Below are 18,976 nucleotides of genomic sequence, written 5' to 3'. Positions count from 1 at the left end.
CCTTCAGCTGGGGGCAGTGCTGTCCAGTGGAGGGGAGGCACTTCATGCCCACCCCCTGTCGCTGGCTCTGCCAGCTGGTAGTCCGTGCAGCGCAGTGAAGAATGAGGCTTGGAGGAGAAAGAGGGTAACAGTGTTGCCTCCTATTCAGGCTCTATCCCAGCCTTTCCCAAGTGGTTGTAGGACCCTCCCTCATTTCCAGGTTCTAGAATATACCCCCTAGAAGCAGGCCCACTCCCCACCACTAAAGCAAGGAATATATAGCAAAAGCTAAAACCATAGCTGTTTACCCTGGGGGCTTGGGGAGCAGAAAGGCTTGAGTAGGGAGTGGGAGGATGAGGTTCCCTGCTTCAGGGTCTAGGAAGACTTACCTCATACACCGCCTGCTCCCCGTGGTGGGGACACCTGAGAGAAAGTGAGAGGGACCATATCAGCATCCCCCAGAGTAGCGAGCAATAATCTCAGCCCACCACGTCCCTCCACAGCCTTGGCCATCTTCATACCTGGTGATCTGAGGCGTTCGGTTTTGTGGGCTGTCCATTTGCTTCTCGACTGGGCAGCTCTGGGCCTGGGCCCCTCTCTCCAGCCCCCAGCACCGACTCTGCAGAGGCTCCACATTTCCCCTCAAGTGCACGAGGGACTACACTGCTGTCCCTGAGTCCTCCATTCTGCACTCGGGGGCTGGCGAGGGCCTGGGGCTGTAGCCCCTCAGGGGGCAGCCTCTCACTGGCAAGCATCCCTGCCCTGGGCTGCCCTCCCCCAGATCCCTGACTGCCCACCGGGTCCTGCCCCCCACCAGAGCCCCAGCTTCTGTCTGTAGGGGAGCCATCACGATGCTCATGCAGCCCATAGCGCTTCTCAATGTGTGTCACCCGGAACCTGGGAGGGGAGGGAACACTGGGGCTTAGGATCACAACTCAGACACTGCTTGGCCCTCCCCTCCAACCAGGGACATCCACTTCCCTCCAGCCTAAGGCATGGGAGGCCCCCTCAGACTGGGGGGCACATTGTGCCATCTGATTATTGCTACAACTCCCAGCCCAAGAGGAAGGAGCCAGCGCCTTAGTGGGTCCTGCATGGAACCCCACCAGGCCCACCTTTGGAATGAGATGCCTGATCTTTAGGGCCCCCACCTCTCTCCCTTTCCCTGGGGCACTCTATCCCCACCTGCCTACAGAGAACACAGTGGTCTCCCCAGGCCGGGGGCGGCTCTTTCCTTCCTTGGAGCGGCCCTGACGGACAAGTGGGGGCCTCTTGCTGCGGCTGCAGTGGATGCAGGGGGCTGCAGAGCCCAGGTGCACTGTGTGATGGTGGGAGGGGGCTCCGTCCTGTAGGCTGGAGGTGGCATCCACGCTGGACAGTAGGGATGAAGGGAGCAGGGATGACATTCCCACCTCCTTTCCTGTTCCATGTTTTCCTGTTCTTTCAGCATGCTCCTTAAACTCCCAGATGCCCCATTTTCCCTGAGCCACTACATTTGTTTTGTTGTCTTTGTCTAATAAAATCAATATTAAGATATTAGTGACCATGTGCTCTCCCTATCGGGACTGTTTGCTAAAAAGAGGGCTTGCTTAATCCAAAGGAGTGGCACTAGAGATGAATGGTAGGTTTGATGATATCCAGGTGGGAGATAATGGTTTGAAGCATTGATATTTCTACAAAACTTCCTATGGGTGAGTTAGATCTCCCCCCACCCCACGCCACCCCAACCAGCATGCAGAGAGACTGAGAGATTGTGCTGGAGGAGAGGTTATTCTCTAAAGCAAGCTAATCCATCATGGCCCATGTTCCCAGCTCACCTGGACATCTGCACTGTCCCTTCTCCTTCACTGTCCCCCAACATCTCCTTCAAGGCCTCAGCATTGGCTGAGGGGAGAAGGGAAAGATGGAGTCAACACAGGTAGAGGACAGTGCAAGAGTAAGTGGGGAGAGGTTGTAGGAACGCTGTCTTCAGGATGCCACACAGGTTAGCCCACCTTCATTTTGGATGATGCAGCGAACAATCCTCTCTACTGTGTCTTCATTCATGTCATCCTCCTCAGCTGAAGGATGAAAGGGGTTGGCAAAGAAGGGAGAAATGAATCAGCTTTGGGAGGACATTTAACTAGTGGCCCCCATGGCTTATTGGTTCAAATCATACCCCCCATCCCCCTGACCTATCTGCCATCATTCTGGACTTTAGTATTTCAGGGGTCAGGGCAGGAAAGATGGGGAAGTTAATGGGAACCCAAGGTTCTCATCTGTGGGAGATTCCCACCCACGCTGCCTCCTATGGTCTTGCTTGAGGGTGGTTCTGCAGACTCAAGGAAGCCCCACTATGCCTCTTGCAGGCTTGGGGACGATTGGACCTGGATATGTTGGCCTGGGAGGCAGAAAGCGTTGTGGGGAGATGGTAAGGGAGAAAGGAAACTGAACCAGGGATCCTGACTTCTCACTCACGGGGTTGGAGCTGGGTGTCATCTGGCTCTGAGCCCCTGGAGGTGCGGCAGCGGTAGCCCTTCTTCTTGAGCACGTGGCAGATCATGAAGCCTACCAGCCCCATGAGGAAGAAGACCAACACAAGCAGGAAGAGCATGTACAGCCCATGCTGGGGCGGCTCCAGGTCAGGCTGTGGTTCCGCCATGAGGCCCTAGGGGTTGAGCACGGGCCAGGGCGCCTTCTGGGGCAGATGGGGCTCAGCTAGGGATGGGGAGTGGGGAGGGTAGGAATGCCATCTTCAGGATCCCAAACAGGCAAGCCTCTGAGGTCCAGCCCCACCCCCTACCCAACCCGGGACCTGTCCAAGGGCGCGGGTTCGCCGAGACCCGCCCAGGCCGGGTCTGCGCAAGCCCTCTTTCCCGACCCTTGTCCCGCTTCCCCGACGCCCGGAGCTTTTCTTTTTCCATCTTGTCCCCGCTCTTCCGTCCCTCCCAAGGACACTGCAGCGCGAGATGGGACGCAATTCTCAGGCAGCGGCAGAGAAGTAGCGCCGGAGTCAGTGGCCGCACCACCTCTGCGCCGGCCTGGACCGGGCCTCTGCCTCCCCCTCCCCTGCTTGTGCTCCCGCCATCCTCCCATCTCCGTTTAAGATTCCTCCCACCCTGACCACCTGGCCCACCCGGTACCGGTGGTTCAGTTCCGGCTCCGGCTCCGGCTCGGGCTCGGGCTCCGGCTCCGGTCCCGGCTCCAGGGGCGTCCTAGTCCGGCTCAAGGCCCCCGACGCCCTCCCGGCTCTCATCCCTCGCTTCCTCCCCCTCCCCCCTTCTCCGCCTCACCGGCTCCGGGCTGCGGCTGCGGATACCGGTACCGCGGCAGGCGGGGGGAGGGAAGGATGGAGAGGGATGCCGGCTAGTTGGGAGCGTGGCACACCGGCCCTGGGAAGGGGAGCAATGGGGTGGGGGCGGGGGTGAGAGGGCGCCGCTGCGCGGGGTCTCCCAAATGCCTTCACCCGCCGGCGGTCCGGGACCTAGGGGCGGAGCGCAGGTGTGCGGGGCGGGGAGCGTGAGCTGTGTGCGCGTGTGAGCCCAAGTGTGGTGCGCGCGTGACTGCGCCGGGCCCCCGGGGGAGTGTGCGGCGCCGAGTCTGAGTCCCAGTCCCAGACAGGTGGTCCGACGGGGCTGCGCTCCCCGGGTTGATCCCGCACGCCTGGCGCGGCTCCTGCCCTCCGGTGCCTCTACCAGAAGAATGGCCAGGAATCTCCCCAGCGGGCTGGAGAAAGCAGGCTTTCTGCATCCGAGAGGGGCGGCGTGCCGGTTCTCCGGGGCTTCCTAGCGCGGTGGGCGCGGAGAGCACGGCCTGCGCCCCCTTTTGGACAGGCGGCTAGAAGGGATGAGCTCAGCTTCTAGAGGATTTGAACCCCGCCCGAAAGGAAATGGCCCTCGCATCCTAGGACCTACGTAAGGGTCCCAGGGCCAAGCCCGGATTCTCCAGCTCTACAGCTCAGATGGTTGAAGCGAGCCAAGAGGCGGGATTCCCGCAGGGGGCGTGGCATAGGCGTGGTCTCGGGAGGCGGGGCCTGTGATTTTCTCCGCAGAGGCGGGCTGCGTGTTTACGTAGCACGCACGGTCAGGGGTGGGGCTGGCGGGCCGGCGGGCGGTGGAGGCGCGGGCCCTGGTGCTGTAGTCACCATGGCCAAGACCGTGGCCTATTTCTACGACCCCGACGTGGGCAACTTCCACTATGGTGAGGCAACAGGGCTGTGCGCGAGGGGTTTCGGGACGCGGAGGTTTCGAGGCTGGGGCTGTAACTTCAGAGGTAGGAGCTGACAAACTCTCCTCTCACCCGCAGGTGCTGGGCACCCTATGAAGCCCCATCGCCTGGCATTGACCCATAGCCTCGTCCTGCACTACGGTCTCTATAAGAAGATGATCGTAAGTCCCACTGTCTCAGCCACGGTTCGGGGTGGGGTCGAGCTGTGTCCTTAGGCATAGGTGGGCTGCACTGGATGCACCAAGTGCGGCTCGCACCCCTACTGGAGGGGCTGATTAGAAAGCACTAAGAGCCCCTCGCTGTCTCCATAGTGTTAAGGGTGGCCTCCTCTGATTTAATGGGAATTACTTCTTCAAGTTAACCAGTCCTTGGCTAGGAGTAGGTGGGGTGGGACTGGTTTGAAGACATTTTGCATTTTTCGGTAGTGCTGTTGCCTCAGGGATGGGGGAGAGGCTGGACTCTCGTTTATCCTCAGTTCCACTCCACCTGTCGCCTCTCTCTCCATCTCCAAGGAGCTAGAGCTCTGGAAGGAGCATTCAGCAGTCATAAATGTAAATGTATTTGTGTGTGTAGGACTCAGGAGATGTCTTGAATGTCCCCTTTCCAACCTAGAACATCCATACATGGTTCTACTTCACCACTATCCAATCCTTCATCTCCCACATATACCCATGCTACCCCCAAGCTTGGAATTTATAGCTGCAATATGGAATTATAACCATTAGGCCCAACCGTTATACATTGTGAAGGGAATTAATGAATGTGATTTAATGTCCACTACTTATGTGGAGGCACAGATGAGTAGATTGGTCATAGAACAGGTTGAGGTGACATCAGTGCATGTATCTGTGAAATCCCTAGAATCATTTGTCATTTGGCTTTATGTACATGTGTGCATTTACTGGGGAGAGAAAAGCTCCTGTGTTCTTGCCCAATTTCCAACAGGATGTGTGAATCCCCAAAAGGATACTAAATATCTAGTTTAGCCCCTTGGTTCTCATACCCCATAGTATTTGATTCCAGAATGAAGAAGAACCCAGCGGGCAGAGCAGATAGAAGAAGAGCCCAGGAGTAGGAGACCCACAGAACAGGACAGGAATCAGGGTTCAAGATTGAGAAGGCAGACGAGACTGGGCTAGAGGTGGGAAGGAGGAAGCAAGCCCAGTGATCTTCAGGGGGCATGACTGTAGTAAACCACCTGGCTAATTGTAGCCTCTTCCATCTCAGACTGAACTTTTGCATCATAGAGTGACAGGGATCAAGATCGGAGAGGGTGGGGGGAGGACTGCTATATGTGGTTTTGGACAATCCCCAGGGCTTGGCTCAGTGTGAGTGGTTTCAGTTCATGAATGGGGCTGACCCCGCCTGCTGTCATCTTGTGTCTCCATCCCAAGGTCTTCAAGCCATACCAGGCTTCCCAGCATGACATGTGCCGCTTCCACTCTGAGGACTACATTGACTTCCTACAGAGAGTCAGCCCCACCAATATGCAAGGCTTCACCAAGAGCCTTAATGCCTTCAACGTGGGCGATGACTGGTGAGGGCGGTCTGGGACTTTGGATGCCAGGCACCTTGAAGGAGGGGGATACTTGAGTGAGGTTTTGTGGCAGCAGTGGGAGGTGATGAAAGGGGCTTGCTTATCAGTGGTTCATCCTCTCTTTGTTTATTTGACAAATATTTATTGATAATTTACTGTAAGCCGGGCCCTGTGCTAAGTGCTGAGAATGAAATGATGAACAATCAAATAAAAAAGTGGGGAGAAAGAGAAGGATGGGAAGCCCATCATGGAGTGTACAATGTAGTGTGAAGGCAATCATAATCGACAAATAAATGTAAGGTTGTAGTTGTGCTAAGTCCTACAAAGGAGAGGTACATGACAGACTATGAGACTATATAGCTGGAAAAATAATCTAATTTGGGGGCAGGCTGGTTAGGGGAGGCTTCCTGGAGGGAATAATGATGACTGAATTGAGATCTGAAGGAAGAGTTGAAGGTGAAAGAAGGTTGGGTGGATGGAGGGTGAGGGGAAGCATGTAGTGGGCAGTGGGGGTCTGTGCTAAGGGTCTGTGGTAGGACTGAGTATGACTCATTTGAGGAACAGAGAAAGGCCAAGTACATAATATAAAGAGAATGATCTGAATCAAGTCTAAAGAGTTAGGTGGGGCCCAACTTCTTAAGCAGCCCTGTTATGAATCGGAGTTTCTACCCTCAGAGGAGAGGGAAGCCACCAAAGTGTTTTAAAAAATAAGGAGGGTGACTTGACCAAGTTTACATCGAGTTTGTATCATAGTCAGGGCTTGTAGAAGACTCAGGCCTAGGTACTGTGGGAAAGAGGGCAGAGAACAAAGCTAAGCCATGATCCTTCCTTACTGTTCTGGTATACAACCATGAAAAAATCATAACTGTAACAGCTGCCTTTACTCAATTTTATTTATTTTCATTTTTAAGCTTTTATTAGGGAAAATTTCAAATGTTTCTAAAAGTAGAATTATACAGTGACTTCCCATTTCTCTACTATGCAGCTTCTACAATTATGAGCATGTGGCCAATTCTATTTTATCTGTACCCCCTCAGGTTAGATTGTTTTTAAGTGAATTCCAGATGTTGCATTCTTTCTATTCTTAAAGACTTTATTTATGTATTTTCAAATGATATGCTTAAAAAATATGTAACCACATCATCATAACAACTAAAAATTAACAATAATTTCTTAATATCAAATATGCAGTGTTCACATTTCCCCAGATGTCTCATAACGTTTTTTTTTTTTGCAGTTGGTTGTTCTAAACAAATTCTGCCCAGGCTTTTTTTTTTTGTTCTTCTAATCATTTCTTTTTTTTTAGTTTTTAAAATTTTTATAAATAAAACCAATCAGCATACAATATGAACATTCTTTTTTTTCCCATCACATAGTTGTATATTCACATCATGATCATTTCTTAGAACATTTGCATCAATTCAGAAAAAGAAATAAAAAGAAAACAGAAAAAAATTCATAATACCATACCCCTTACCCCTCCCTTTCATTGATCACTAGCATTTCAGTCTACTAAATTTATTTTAACATTTGTTCCCCATATTATTTATTTATTTTTAATCCAGATGTTTTACTCATCTGTCCATAAGGTAGATAAAAGAAGCATCAGACAAGATTTTCACAATCACACAGTCACATTGCGAAAGCTATATCATTATACAATCATCTTCAAGAAACATGGCTACTGGAACACAGCTCTGCATTTTCAGGCACTTCCTTTCAGCCTCTCTGTTATGTCTTAACTAAAAAGGTGATATCTATTTAATGCATAAGAATAACCTCCAGGATAACCTCTTGACTCTGTTTGGAGATCTCTCAGCCATTGACACTTTAATTTGTCTCATTTCTCTCTTCCCCCATTCGGTCGAGAAGGTTTTCTCAATCCCTTAGTACTGAGTTCCAGCTCTTTCTAGGATTTCTGTCCCACATTGCTAGGAAGGTCCACACCCCTGGTAGTCATGTCCCACGTAGACAGGGGGAGGGCAGTGAGTTTGCTTGTTGAGTTGGCTGAGAGAGAGACTGCCCATTGCTTTTGATTGATATGTCTTGTAAGATTTTTAATCTGTGGCTTCTTCCCTCTTTCCCTCTCCTTGAAGTTATTTCTTGAAACTAGGTTGTTAGATCCTGAAGAGAGTCCTACAACAGCTACTATTTATTGAGTACTTACTCTGCTTAGGTTACTGGCCCCTCCATTTAATTCTCACACCAACCCTGAGATGTAATATTCCTTTTCTCGATGTTATGCATAAGTAAGCAGAGGTTAGGGGAGATTTTGGTAATTTGCCTAGAGTTACTAACTATTCAGTGCAGGTGCAGGATTCAGATCCAGAGCCCATGTTTTTTTAACCTCTGTGCTAGTCTGTTCCCCTGAAAGATCCTTACCAACAGAAGCAGTCTGCACTGGAGGGTAGAGCTGACCCTTTGGACTGGCTTTGAGCACCTTTGCAACCTTACCCCCACACTCCTACTGCGCGGGATGCTTTTCCTGGAATGTCTTTGGTTCTCTATTCAGCCTCTCCGAGGTCTTTCCAGACTTTATGCCACCTCCACGAAGCTTTTTGACCACATCAGCCCACAAGGCTCTGTCCTTCCAACTCTGCATTTGGAGTTCAGTCACATGCTATCTTGGGAGGCTTCTTATTTTTTTGTTATTGTTGCTACTGCTATTTCTCAGTTCATTTTTTAGGTCCAGGAATGCAGAGTCAGCCCTTGGCCACAGCTGGGCCCCTGTAGATGGTCTTTGTGCGGTTAGGGAATACTACCACTTGGTGATTTTTGCTGCATCCATTGGATTGTTACACTTGGGCTACAGTTGTGCTTATATGTATTTCAGATAAGACTCTGGGTTTTCTTCCCTTTTTTTTTTTCTTTGACTAATTTCTGATTGTTTTCAAAGTAACCTAATATAAGAGGCCAAGTTGTATACTACAAGGCTTTTAATGAGGAAGAGCAGCCTGGACCCATCCCTCTCCGCCCATAAATCCCTTCCCCATTGGCAGCCACTTTCAGCTCCTTTAGCTATTTCTTCTGGTATTTATCTTCAGATTTCAAAATAATACTGCTAACCTGTTGCGGTGACTACTAGTCTGTAATACTTAGGTAATGCCTTACGTGCTCAGTACTATTCCAAATGCTTATACTATTAGCTTACTCTCAACACCCTAAGAAGCAGATTCTATCATTATCTCCTTTTTACAGATGAAGTAACTTAGGCACAGAAAAGCTAAAGAACTTGCCCAACCTCACGATAATTAGTAGTTGTTCAAGTGTCAAGATTTGAACCTAAGTAGTCTGGCTCCAGAATCTAAGCCCTTAATCATACTATCATACTATACTGCCTCTCCTAATATGCTCACATTGCTGTTTCTTTGTTTATCAATTTTAGGCTGTGTCTATTAAGCAGTTAGTATATGTGTGTGTGGGGGTGTGAGCATTTAGTCTTCTTATACTATCGCCTTGGCTTCTCCTCCCCTCCCAGCTTTACAAGATAATTATATCACAAGTTTTTATTAAATCTGTGTTCAACCTTTATATTATAAAGGTTGCAAAACTCATTTACTTTGAGCAAAATATTGTATATATGATTTAATGAATTTTCTTGTACAACTTTTTATTTTTCCTGGAGTGGAGCTTTTTCATTTGCTTTCATTTCTAGATACCAATCACTAATTCTTCCCAAATTTGGAGACCTAAAACTAGAGATTTTTTAAGCCTTTCTTTTTTTAAAAGTCAGGTTTATTAAGGTATAATTCGCATACAGTAAAATTCAGCCTTTTTACGTGTACAGTTCTGTTAGTTTTGACAGAATGTATCAAGATATAGAATATTTTTGTTACCCTACATAGGTTCCTCATGCCCTTTTTAAAATTTTTTTTTTATTGTATAATATAACATATATACAAAGCAAAGAAAGAAAAAAGCAATAGTTTTCAAAGCACTCTTCAACAAGTTGTTACAGAACAGATCCCAGAGTTTGTCATGGGCTACCATACCATCATCTCAGATTTTTCCTTCTAGCTGCTCGAGAACATTGGAGGCTAGAAGGAATAAATATTTTTTATCATTACAATCAACTTTTTATGTGTGTGTGTGTGAAAAATAACATATATACAAAAAAAGAAATACATTCAAAGGACAGCACAACAATTAGTTGTAGAACAGATTTCAGAGTTTGGTATGGGTTACAATTCCACAATTTTAGGTTTTTACTTCTAAGTTACTGGAGACTAAAAGAAATATCGATACAGTGATTCAGCAGTCATACTTGTTTGTTAAACCCTACTTTCTCTGTTTAGCTCCACCATCATCTTTGATTTTTCTATCCCACTCTTTAGGGGTATTTGGGCTATGCCCATTCTAACTTCTTCATGTTGGAAGGGGCTGTCAGTAATATGGGGTAGGGAGATGAAACTAGCTGATCTTCTGGAGAGGCTGGTCCCTCTAGGTTTCAGGACTTATCTGGTCCAGGGACCCATCTGGAGGTTGTAGGTTTCTGGAAAGTTACTCTAGTATACAGAACCTTTGTAGAATCTTATATAACACGCTAGGTGTTCTTTTGGAATGGCTGGAACGGTTTTGGTTGGGGTTTGGCCAGTTATGATAGGTAGCAAAGTCTAACTGAAGCTTGCATAAGAACGACTTCTGGAATAGCCTCTCACCTCATGCCATTTTATAGCCAATCTCTTCTTTCCACCTTGGCTCCAGACAACTACTGTTCTGATATTTGTCCCTATATTTTGTGTTTATTAAGGGCCTATCAGGTGCCACACACTATGCTAAAGTCTTTCTGTGGATTGTCTTATCATTATTACTGTTTCACATATTTTTAAAATGTATAACCATAAAGATTATTATTGAACATTGTGTTAAAAGGTGATACATATAGAAGAATATTAAAAAAACAAAAACAAAAACTCTAGGCCCTTTCAACTTATTTAAAATACCTAGAAGCTATTTGCTTCTCTCCCCAGCTAGGGTACAAATGCCCTGACAAAGACTTAAATGCTTCTTCATGTCCCTTCCAGTACCTTGCACAGGGCTAGGTGCATGGTTTAGCCCAAAATATTTGTTGAACAAATTTGCAAGTAACTAGGTGTGTAGGAGGGATAGAGAAGGTTGTGAAGAATGGAGATGGGAGGGGTATGGGGAGGGGAAAGACATGTAAAAAGGGACTAGACAGAGGCAAGAGAATTCCAACTGGCTCCTCTCCCCTGCAGCCCAGTGTTTCCCGGGCTCTTTGAGTTCTGTTCCCGTTACACAGGCGCATCTCTGCAAGGAGCAACCCAGCTGAACAACAAGGTGACCAGAGCCCCAAGTCCTGTCTCCCCTTTCCTGTGGGTCCCTGGACTCAGGACCTTAGCCCTGACCCCAGCTCCCAGCTTTAGGGGTGTGCAGGAGAAGGACTGTGAGTTGGGTGTTTATCTTTCAGATCTGTGATATCGCCATTAATTGGGCTGGTGGTCTGCACCATGCCAAGAAGTTTGAGGTGAGCGAGGTGATGGGGAAGGGTGGGACAAAGGCCACCTGGGACAGGTGGTCAGGATGACAGAGCGGGGCAGCTGGGTGGAAGAATTGTTCCTTTCTTTGTAAGACCACTCTCTCTTGCCATAGGCCTCGGGCTTCTGCTATGTCAATGACATTGTAATCGGCATCCTGGAGCTGCTCAAGTAAGTAGCCTATGAGGAGACAGGATCTCATGAAACCCGGGGCTAAGGAGGTCCCTCAGACTCTGCTTGTCCTGACCTAACCTCCCCTCCATACTTGCTTCTCCCAAATTCTTGATACTTTTCTCAGGCTGCCTCTTCCTCTGCTCTATTGTATATTCCCTGTCTCTGCTCACCTTTAAGCCTTCTTTGCACATCTCTCTCCTGTCCCTACTTCTAGCCTCCAGACTGGAGCTCCAGGACGGTCCTTAGGGAACTGCTGGTATTAGGTTTCAGGTGACTTGGGCAGAAGCAGACTCTTCATAAATTCAGACCCTAAGTTTGGGAGGAGTGGGTTGGGGTTTATCTCTTTGGGATTCACTTCTGCCTCAGACCCTAGCTTCACCTCCATCCAGGTACCACCCTCGGGTGCTCTACATTGATATCGACATCCACCATGGTGATGGGGTTCAGGAAGCCTTCTACCTCACTGACCGGGTCATGACAGTGTCCTTCCACAAATACGGAAATTACTTCTTTCCTGGCACAGGTATGGGAATAAGAAGTACTCTCCCTTTCGTTCCCTTACTGCTTTACCGTGCAGTCATGCGGCCTCCTTGTCAGCCCTCAGGTCTCAGCCCAGATGTCACCTTCTCAAAGAAGCTGCCCCTGACTACCCCAAATAAAATAAAAATCTCCTCCTTTCCCATTCCGTCAGAGCACTCACTGCTATTTGTACTTAATTGTGGTTTTGTTTTGCTTTGGTTTGTCTGCCATCTCCCTCTTCATTCCTGCCCACTGTGTATATAAGCTTGGTGGGATTTCATTACTTCTATTAGTTCTGCTCACTGCTGTGTCCCCAATACCTGAAACAAAGTTTGGCTCCTCATAGGCATTAAAAAAATATTTATTGAGTAACTGAAAGCTGTGAGAGACTTGGAGGCTCTAATCAGTCTGTGGAATTATATAGATATGTGGAGAAGTCCTCAGTGAGAGTTGGGTTGTATGTGCCCCTCGTGCGTGGCTCCCACTGCCATTATCTCCCCTTCCCTATAGGTGACATGTATGAAGTTGGAGCAGAAAGTGGCCGCTACTATTGTCTCAATGTGCCCCTGCGGGATGGCATCGATGACCAGAGTAAGTACTGTGGTCTTCTCTCTGTTCACTGTGCCTCTTCTTTCTCTCCTTCAACCACACTCTTCTGCCTTGTATTTTCTATTCTTGGGCCAGATGTCCTTCAGGGTGAATGGCCTTCAGAGGGACCATGAACCCCAGAAATTGTATGCAATGTATTGTATATATGTGCATTTTTCTGGGAAAAAGGTCACTAGCTTTCATCAATTACTCAAAGGGGTCTGGAACCCTCACCAGAAGATCAGAACCAATGGTTTGGTTCTTTGGGTTGCTCCTTTCCTGGGCTACATGCTCTCTCAACCCCCTTTTTCCTTTTATTCCCTGTCTCCCCATCCCCTTGGGGTGCCAGGTGCCCATCTTTGGCCCTCTCCCAGGTTACAAGCACCTTTTCCAGCCGGTTATCAACCAAGTGGTGGACTTCTACCAACCCACATGCATTGTGCTACAGGTAATACTGCCAGTGCCTTCTCGGGAGAGCTCCATCTGGGCTTGGTGGAAGAGAGCAGGGAAGAGGAGATTCTTTAGATTAGAGGGGGAAGGGAAATGAATGATATCCATGATGTTCTGATCAGTTTTACACTGCAGCTGCCTGGGGTTTTGCTTTTTGTAGTGTGGTGCTGACTCTCTGGGTTGTGATCGATTGGGCTGCTTCAACCTCAGCATCCGAGGACATGGGTAAGATTCACCCTCCTTCCATTCTTCCAGGTTCTCAAGTGACCTGAGGACCCCAACACATTGAGTGGGGGTGGTAGGAGAATGGACCTCATCTTTGGGAATCAAAAATAGTGTGAATTATACTTGAACCAAAAATGTCACCTTGAGCAGGGTTTTCCAGCTGGCTATGCATTCACAGTAGGTTTTTATCAAGCACCTATTATGTTCCAGGCATTGGAATATAGGAGATAGGGATACAGGGAATCAGACAAGGTCTCTCCTCCCATGAATTTTACAGTTTAGTGTAGGAAACATAGAAGAAGTAAGTAAGCTAACAAAGTATTTAGATTGTTATAAATCCTATGAAGGAAAACAGTGAGAGCTAAGACATAGGATAACAGTAGGGAACCCACTTTAGGTACTCTGATGTGGAGAAGATTTTCTTAGTAGGTGAAATCTGAGTTGAGATTTGGAAGCTAAGAAGGAGCAAGCCAGAAGAGGCTGTCCCAGGCAGAGACTAGCCAAGTATCTGAAGCAGGGAAGAACTGTATAGTGGAGGAGATGAAGCAAAACTAATGAGGCTAGAACACAGTGAACAAGCTGAAGGACATTTCAGGTGAGGTCTGAGAAGTTAGCAGTGGCGAGATTATGCAGGGCCTTTAGACCTTGGTACATAGCATGAATTATATTCCAAATATGATGGGAAACCATTGAAGGATTTTAAAGAGGGAAGTGACAACTATCCACCTTGTGTTTTACTCCTTTTTTTTTTTTCCCACATGGGCAGGCACCGGGAATCGAACCTGGGTCCTCTGGCATGGCAGGCAGGCATTCTTGCCTGCTGAGCCACCATGACCCGCTCTCCACCTTGTGTTTTAAAGTGACTGTGCTGGCTGCTGAGTGGAGAAAGGTGGAGGGAACAGGAATGAAAGTGGGCAGACCAGTTAGGAAGCTGTTGGCATTGGTTGGGTGGGAGTTGTGGTGTCTGGGCTAAGGTGGGGGTGATAGAGATGGAGAGAAGTAGATGTTTTGGGTCATATTTTGGAAGCTAGAATTGACAGAACTTGCTGGTGCGTTAATGAGAAGGTAGATTAATAGGTGAGTTGCCAGGGAGGGTATTGAACAGAACAGAGGTGGGGGCTACAATTTATTTATTTTTAAATTTTTATTGAAATATACCATATATACAATAAAGTACACAAATCTTCAATGAAATTCAATGAATTTCACCACCCAGCAAACATTTCTTATTCCCCAGAAGGGAGAGCTCCCTTGTGTCCCTTTCCAGGCAATACTTAGGGGCATATACTTTGGCTTTCGAGAACTTCCTCCACCCATTCCCCTGGTTTCTTTTAACAGGGAGTGTGTCGAATACGTCAAGAGCTTCAATATCCCTCTCCTGGTGCTAGGTGGAGGTGGTTATACTGTCCGGAATGTGGCCCGCTGCTGGTGAGCCCCTCACTGATTTTTCTTCTGCTCCTTTCTCTTGTGTGAACTGGGGACTCCCTGAGAGATGGACATTTGGGCCCTTCAGCCCACCTGCTCAACCTGCCCCAATCTGCTGGTTGGTTTTAGGACTTATGAGACATCACTGCTGGTAGAAGAGGCCATTAGCGAGGAGCTTCCTTATAGTGGTAAGGATCACCCCAGGACACCTCCACAACAGGAAGCCCATTCTCACAAGACCCCCAGAATGGCCTCGTTTGAAGGCAGATGAGATATTTGACACTTTTAGAATTCTGAGACTAAACCCCTGGGCTCAGAGCATGGGAAAGATGGAGCAGCTGTTATGTAATGGGTCTAGGTGGGAAGGAAAGCGATTGGGAAGTCTCAAGACCTGCCTGAACCTTTATTCTCTCAGTCTGAGCCATATTACCCTCTCTTCATAACCTCCCTGTCTCCCTCTCCCCTGAAAAGAATACTTCGAATACTTTGCCCCAGACTTCACACTCCATCCAGATGTCAGCACCCGCATCGAGAATCAGAACTCACGCCAGGTCAGCAGCTCGGAGAAACTGAGTACAGTGGTGGGGGAACCTAGGAGGGGTCCAGGATGTGGGAAGTAAGAGAAATCAAAAAAGAAAAGGCAGTTCTAAGTTATCACTATCACTTCTCAGTAGGAGGCTGCTCAGGTTAAAGTAGAGGCAATCAGGGCTGGAGGGAAGGACAGTTACCAGTTGGTGGACCTGAACTAGAAATACTCTCTGGGATTAAAATTAGGACAGTAGGGGTGAAAGGCAGTTAGAAGGGTTGATGCCCTGAGAATCACTGGGAGCTTCTCACTCCCTATTCCTCATTTCCAAACAGTATCTGGACCAGATCCGCCAAACAATCTTTGAGAACTTGAAGATGCTGAACCATGCGCCTAGTGTCCAGATTCATGATGTGCCCTCAGACCTCTTGACCTATGACAGGACCGACGAGGCTGATGCAGAGGAGAGAGGTCCCGAGGAGAACTACAGCAGGTCTGGGGTCAGGGCCTCGACGGCAGGGATTCCAGCAGGCTTGGCGGGGAGGATTAAGAGGGATAAAGTAACATTGGAGGATATGCTTTATTGTTTCTGGCTTGCCTCTTTTAGTACACCTATTCCTCAGCCTGTTACAATTCCCCTACTCTTTCCCCCCTAACCCATTTCTGTTCTTAATTACAAAAGTAGTACATATTCATTGTAAAAATTTCAAACAGCACCAAAATACATTGTCTGCTTTCACACAGTCCCAAACCCCATTCCAAAGAAGTAACTACGTTAATAGTTTGATTTGTTCCTTTTCAGACAGACCTTTTTTTTTCGGGTAACAAAAGTACTGTTCCACATATAAACACACATACTCAGAGTTAGTGGTTTGTGCTTTAAAAAAAAAAAAAATACAAGTAAGATCATTCTATCCATGTTGCTCTAGAACTCACGCCTGACTTTTTTTTTCCCTAACAAACAGTTCCTCTTTCCATCAATATATGTAGATCTGCTTCATTATTTTATCAGCTATGTAATATTCCATAGTGTGGATATAGTTTAATTTAACCAGTTAGCATGGATGGATAGATTATTTTCCATTTTATCATTACCCAAAAATGCGGCAAACAACCCCTTACACATATACCTGCTTGTTTGAGTAACTCAGTGGGTTAAATTTCTCTGCTGAGAATTGTCACTGCTAGTTCAATTTTAGTGCTGTGCTCACTAAAATTTTTTATATTTGCAGCCAAATTGCCTTCCAGAAAATCTGCAGCAATTTATGTTCTTGCCAGCATTTTACTCACTCCTTCCAAGTCACTGCCCATATGCCCTTTGTTCTCTTAAGTTTTTCAGAGTGATAATGGTGTTGTGGTTATGTTTTTTAATGAAGCCTTTATCTTTCTGAGATACAAGCTAAAATATAGATGCAGTGAATTGTGGATAAAAATAAAAGTATAGAATTCTTTTAAAAAAAAATCCCAACCTATTCTGAAAAACAAAGGAAAAAGATAAAAGAATCCAGAAGTACAGAAACAGATGTACCTATCAGAGAACAGGTTTCCTTACGTGACTGAGAGATAACCATAACAGTGGCAGAGCTTTGAGCTGGCCCTGTTGGAGAATCTAACAAGCTTTTCAGTTTCTTCCAGAATCTACTTCTCTGTCTTAGAGTTCAGGCCTCCAGAGCTCTCCTCTGGGCCTGGGCTTACCGCTCTGACCCTTGGAACTCCTACAGCACCCCACCTGAGTACTCCTTTATCCCATTCCTAGAGGAAGCATCTAGACATCCGGCCCCAGGCCTTCCCTTTTTGACCTATCATGTCTTTTTCAGCTTCTCCAGGTCACTGCGACTTGACTTCTGGAAATTGGTTTTCACTGTTTGGTTTGGTTTGGTAAAGTCTGTTATTACAGCTGGTTCTTCCTTTTGACAAAATTTGACTTTTTCATTTATAGTTCTGACTGGCATCTGAACCTAGTATCTGCATTTTACTGTCCACTGCAGAAGCCTCGGGCTACTTCCTTAGCCCTAACACACTGTTGGACCACTTACTCAGTTCCTGTTCTTCTTTGAGAGATGCCTTTCGCTCCAGTAATAATAATGAGTTACCATTTTTTTGTGGGTTTGTTAAGCAACAGACTCAATGCTAAGTGCATTATAAACAACATACATATCTTTGGGTCATCATCCTATCATCATCAGACAGCCCTAAGAGGTGATTATTATTCTCAATTGCCAGAGGACGAATCCAAGGCTCAGAGAGATTAAGTAACTTTCCTTAGATCACACAATATTGGGCCCAATATTGTTTTCATAGTCATTCTGTCACTACAGATTTATAACATCATGTCATTCCACTGCTTAAAACCTTCCTTTTCATTGCACCTAGAAGAAAATCCAAATTTCTGACCATGGCTTAATAAGGCCCTGCACACTGGCTCTTACCTATATCCCTCATCTCATCTCTAACTACTCCCTTCCATGCAAACTATTCCTAGCCATACTCGCCTTCTTGCTCTTACTGGAATACATAAGTCTACCACATGACCTCTGTACTTGATTTTCTTACAGCTTGGAATAGTCTTCCTGAGATCTTTGCTTGGCCAGCTCCTTCTCAGACTTCAGGTCTTAAATTCCTACAAAAATTTCCCTAATCATCTTGTCTGAAATTTACCCTTTTCCTCCCATCACATTCAGTCATGTCACTATTTCATTTTATTCATAGCACTTTCCACCATCTGAAATAATCGTGTTTTTTTATTCTTTGAGGGGAGGAGGAGGGGTGCCTGGTCTGGGAATCGTACCCATGTCTCCCGCATGGAAGGCAAACATTCTCCCACTGAACCACCCATGAACCCTGCTTTTATATTTTTTAGGTTATTGTCAGTTTCATTGTGTAAGCCCTTAGAAGGTAGAAACATTATCTGGCTTCTTTACTGTATTGCTGAAGTCTGTGACAGTGCTTTAGCAATACAGTCCCTCAGTAAATGTTTATTGAATACATAAATGGATGAATGATAGCAATCTTTCTCTATCAGTAGGAGGAAAGGAGTGGTTCCCTGACAGAGGGGGTCTGAGAAGTAGTTCCAGAGAGGGGAACTTGGAGACTGGAGTCCTGATCTCCTTCCCGTTGCTTTGCAGGCCAGAGGCACCCAATGAGTTCTATGATGGAGACCACGACAATGACAAGGAAAGTGACGTGGAGATTTAAGAGTGGCTTGGGGATGCTATGTCCCAAGGACTTCCTTTTCACCTCTTGATTGGGCAGGAGGGAGAAGACGTGACTTCTCTATTCCTGGATATATCACAACCAGGGAAGGGTTCGGAGACCACATCTGGTTCTAGAACCAACTTCCCCTTTTCCTCTGCCTCCCCAGGCCTGACAGTGGTACCTGTTGGGAGGGGAAGGAAGCAAAGACAGCTGTCTCTGGGTTACCTTGGGCAGTGGGCCCTAGGAGCCAGACCCCAGCCCCTCTACCTCCCTTATTCCTTCCATGCTTCCCTCCAACCCAGAGACTTCAGCCTAAAAGGGTAGGCAGGACTGAGGTTGCCTCTGATTCCTTCATGCCTGGGTGTTCTGCTGTAGGCTGTGCTTCCAGGACAGGTGAAATATGAGAGGTTTCAGGGGCCTCTGACTCACTAAAACCTTAATCTCAGATAATCTGACGTATGGTTTTGAGTCAGGGGAAGATGTGAAAATGTCATGTTCTAACTTTTTTTGGCTTCATGTCCATTTTACCACTGTTTTTATCCAATAAATCAAGTTGGTATTTTTTGTACCTTTTGCCTTTCTGGGAGTGTTCTTAATTCCTGTTAGTGTTATCTGCCCATGTGTGAAGGGAAGAAGAAAAGGGGTAATCATGCTTAT

At 47.1% G+C, this 18,976-nt stretch overlaps 2 protein-coding genes across 3 annotated transcripts; one reads left to right on the top strand and one right to left on the bottom strand.

Annotated features, from left to right (window-relative positions):
* Nucleotides 1–180: 180 nt before the first annotated feature.
* RELL2 (RELT like 2) lies at nucleotides 181–3,968 on the bottom strand. Of its 2 annotated transcripts, none has more exons than XM_077137260.1 (7): nucleotides 3,095–3,968; nucleotides 2,437–2,676; nucleotides 1,974–2,039; nucleotides 1,797–1,863; nucleotides 1,165–1,350; nucleotides 501–876; nucleotides 181–402 (listed from the first exon to the last, which is right to left on the bottom strand). In XM_077137260.1, the coding sequence occupies exons 2-7, from the start codon at nucleotides 2,618–2,620 to the stop codon at nucleotides 370–372; spliced, it is 912 nt and encodes a 303-aa protein (XP_076993375.1). In that variant the 5' UTR covers nucleotides 2,621–2,676; nucleotides 3,095–3,968; the 3' UTR covers nucleotides 181–369. The 2 variants fall into 2 exon arrangements, with proteins under 2 accessions (XP_076993375.1, XP_076993376.1); XM_077137261.1 differs by having other exon boundaries at nucleotides 3,102–3,968.
* Nucleotides 3,969–4,044: 76 nt separating this feature from the next.
* On the top strand, nucleotides 4,045–18,904 carry HDAC3 (histone deacetylase 3). Its single transcript, XM_077137252.1, has 15 exons — nucleotides 4,045–4,158; nucleotides 4,264–4,346; nucleotides 5,580–5,722; nucleotides 10,939–11,020; nucleotides 11,151–11,207; nucleotides 11,333–11,388; nucleotides 11,781–11,914; nucleotides 12,421–12,501; nucleotides 12,873–12,946; nucleotides 13,109–13,173; nucleotides 14,512–14,601; nucleotides 14,728–14,786; nucleotides 15,070–15,149; nucleotides 15,460–15,617; nucleotides 18,250–18,904. The coding sequence occupies exons 1-15, from the start codon at nucleotides 4,104–4,106 to the stop codon at nucleotides 18,317–18,319; spliced, it is 1,287 nt and encodes a 428-aa protein (XP_076993367.1). The 5' UTR covers nucleotides 4,045–4,103; the 3' UTR covers nucleotides 18,320–18,904.
* Nucleotides 18,905–18,976: the final 72 nt, after the last annotated feature.

The sequence above is a fragment of the Tamandua tetradactyla genome, chromosome 20, assembly GCF_023851605.1.
Source record: "Tamandua tetradactyla isolate mTamTet1 chromosome 20, mTamTet1.pri, whole genome shotgun sequence".
NCBI classification, from domain to species: Eukaryota; Metazoa; Chordata; class Mammalia; order Pilosa; family Myrmecophagidae; genus Tamandua; species Tamandua tetradactyla.
This window is presented reverse-complemented; position numbering and strand designations above follow the sequence as displayed.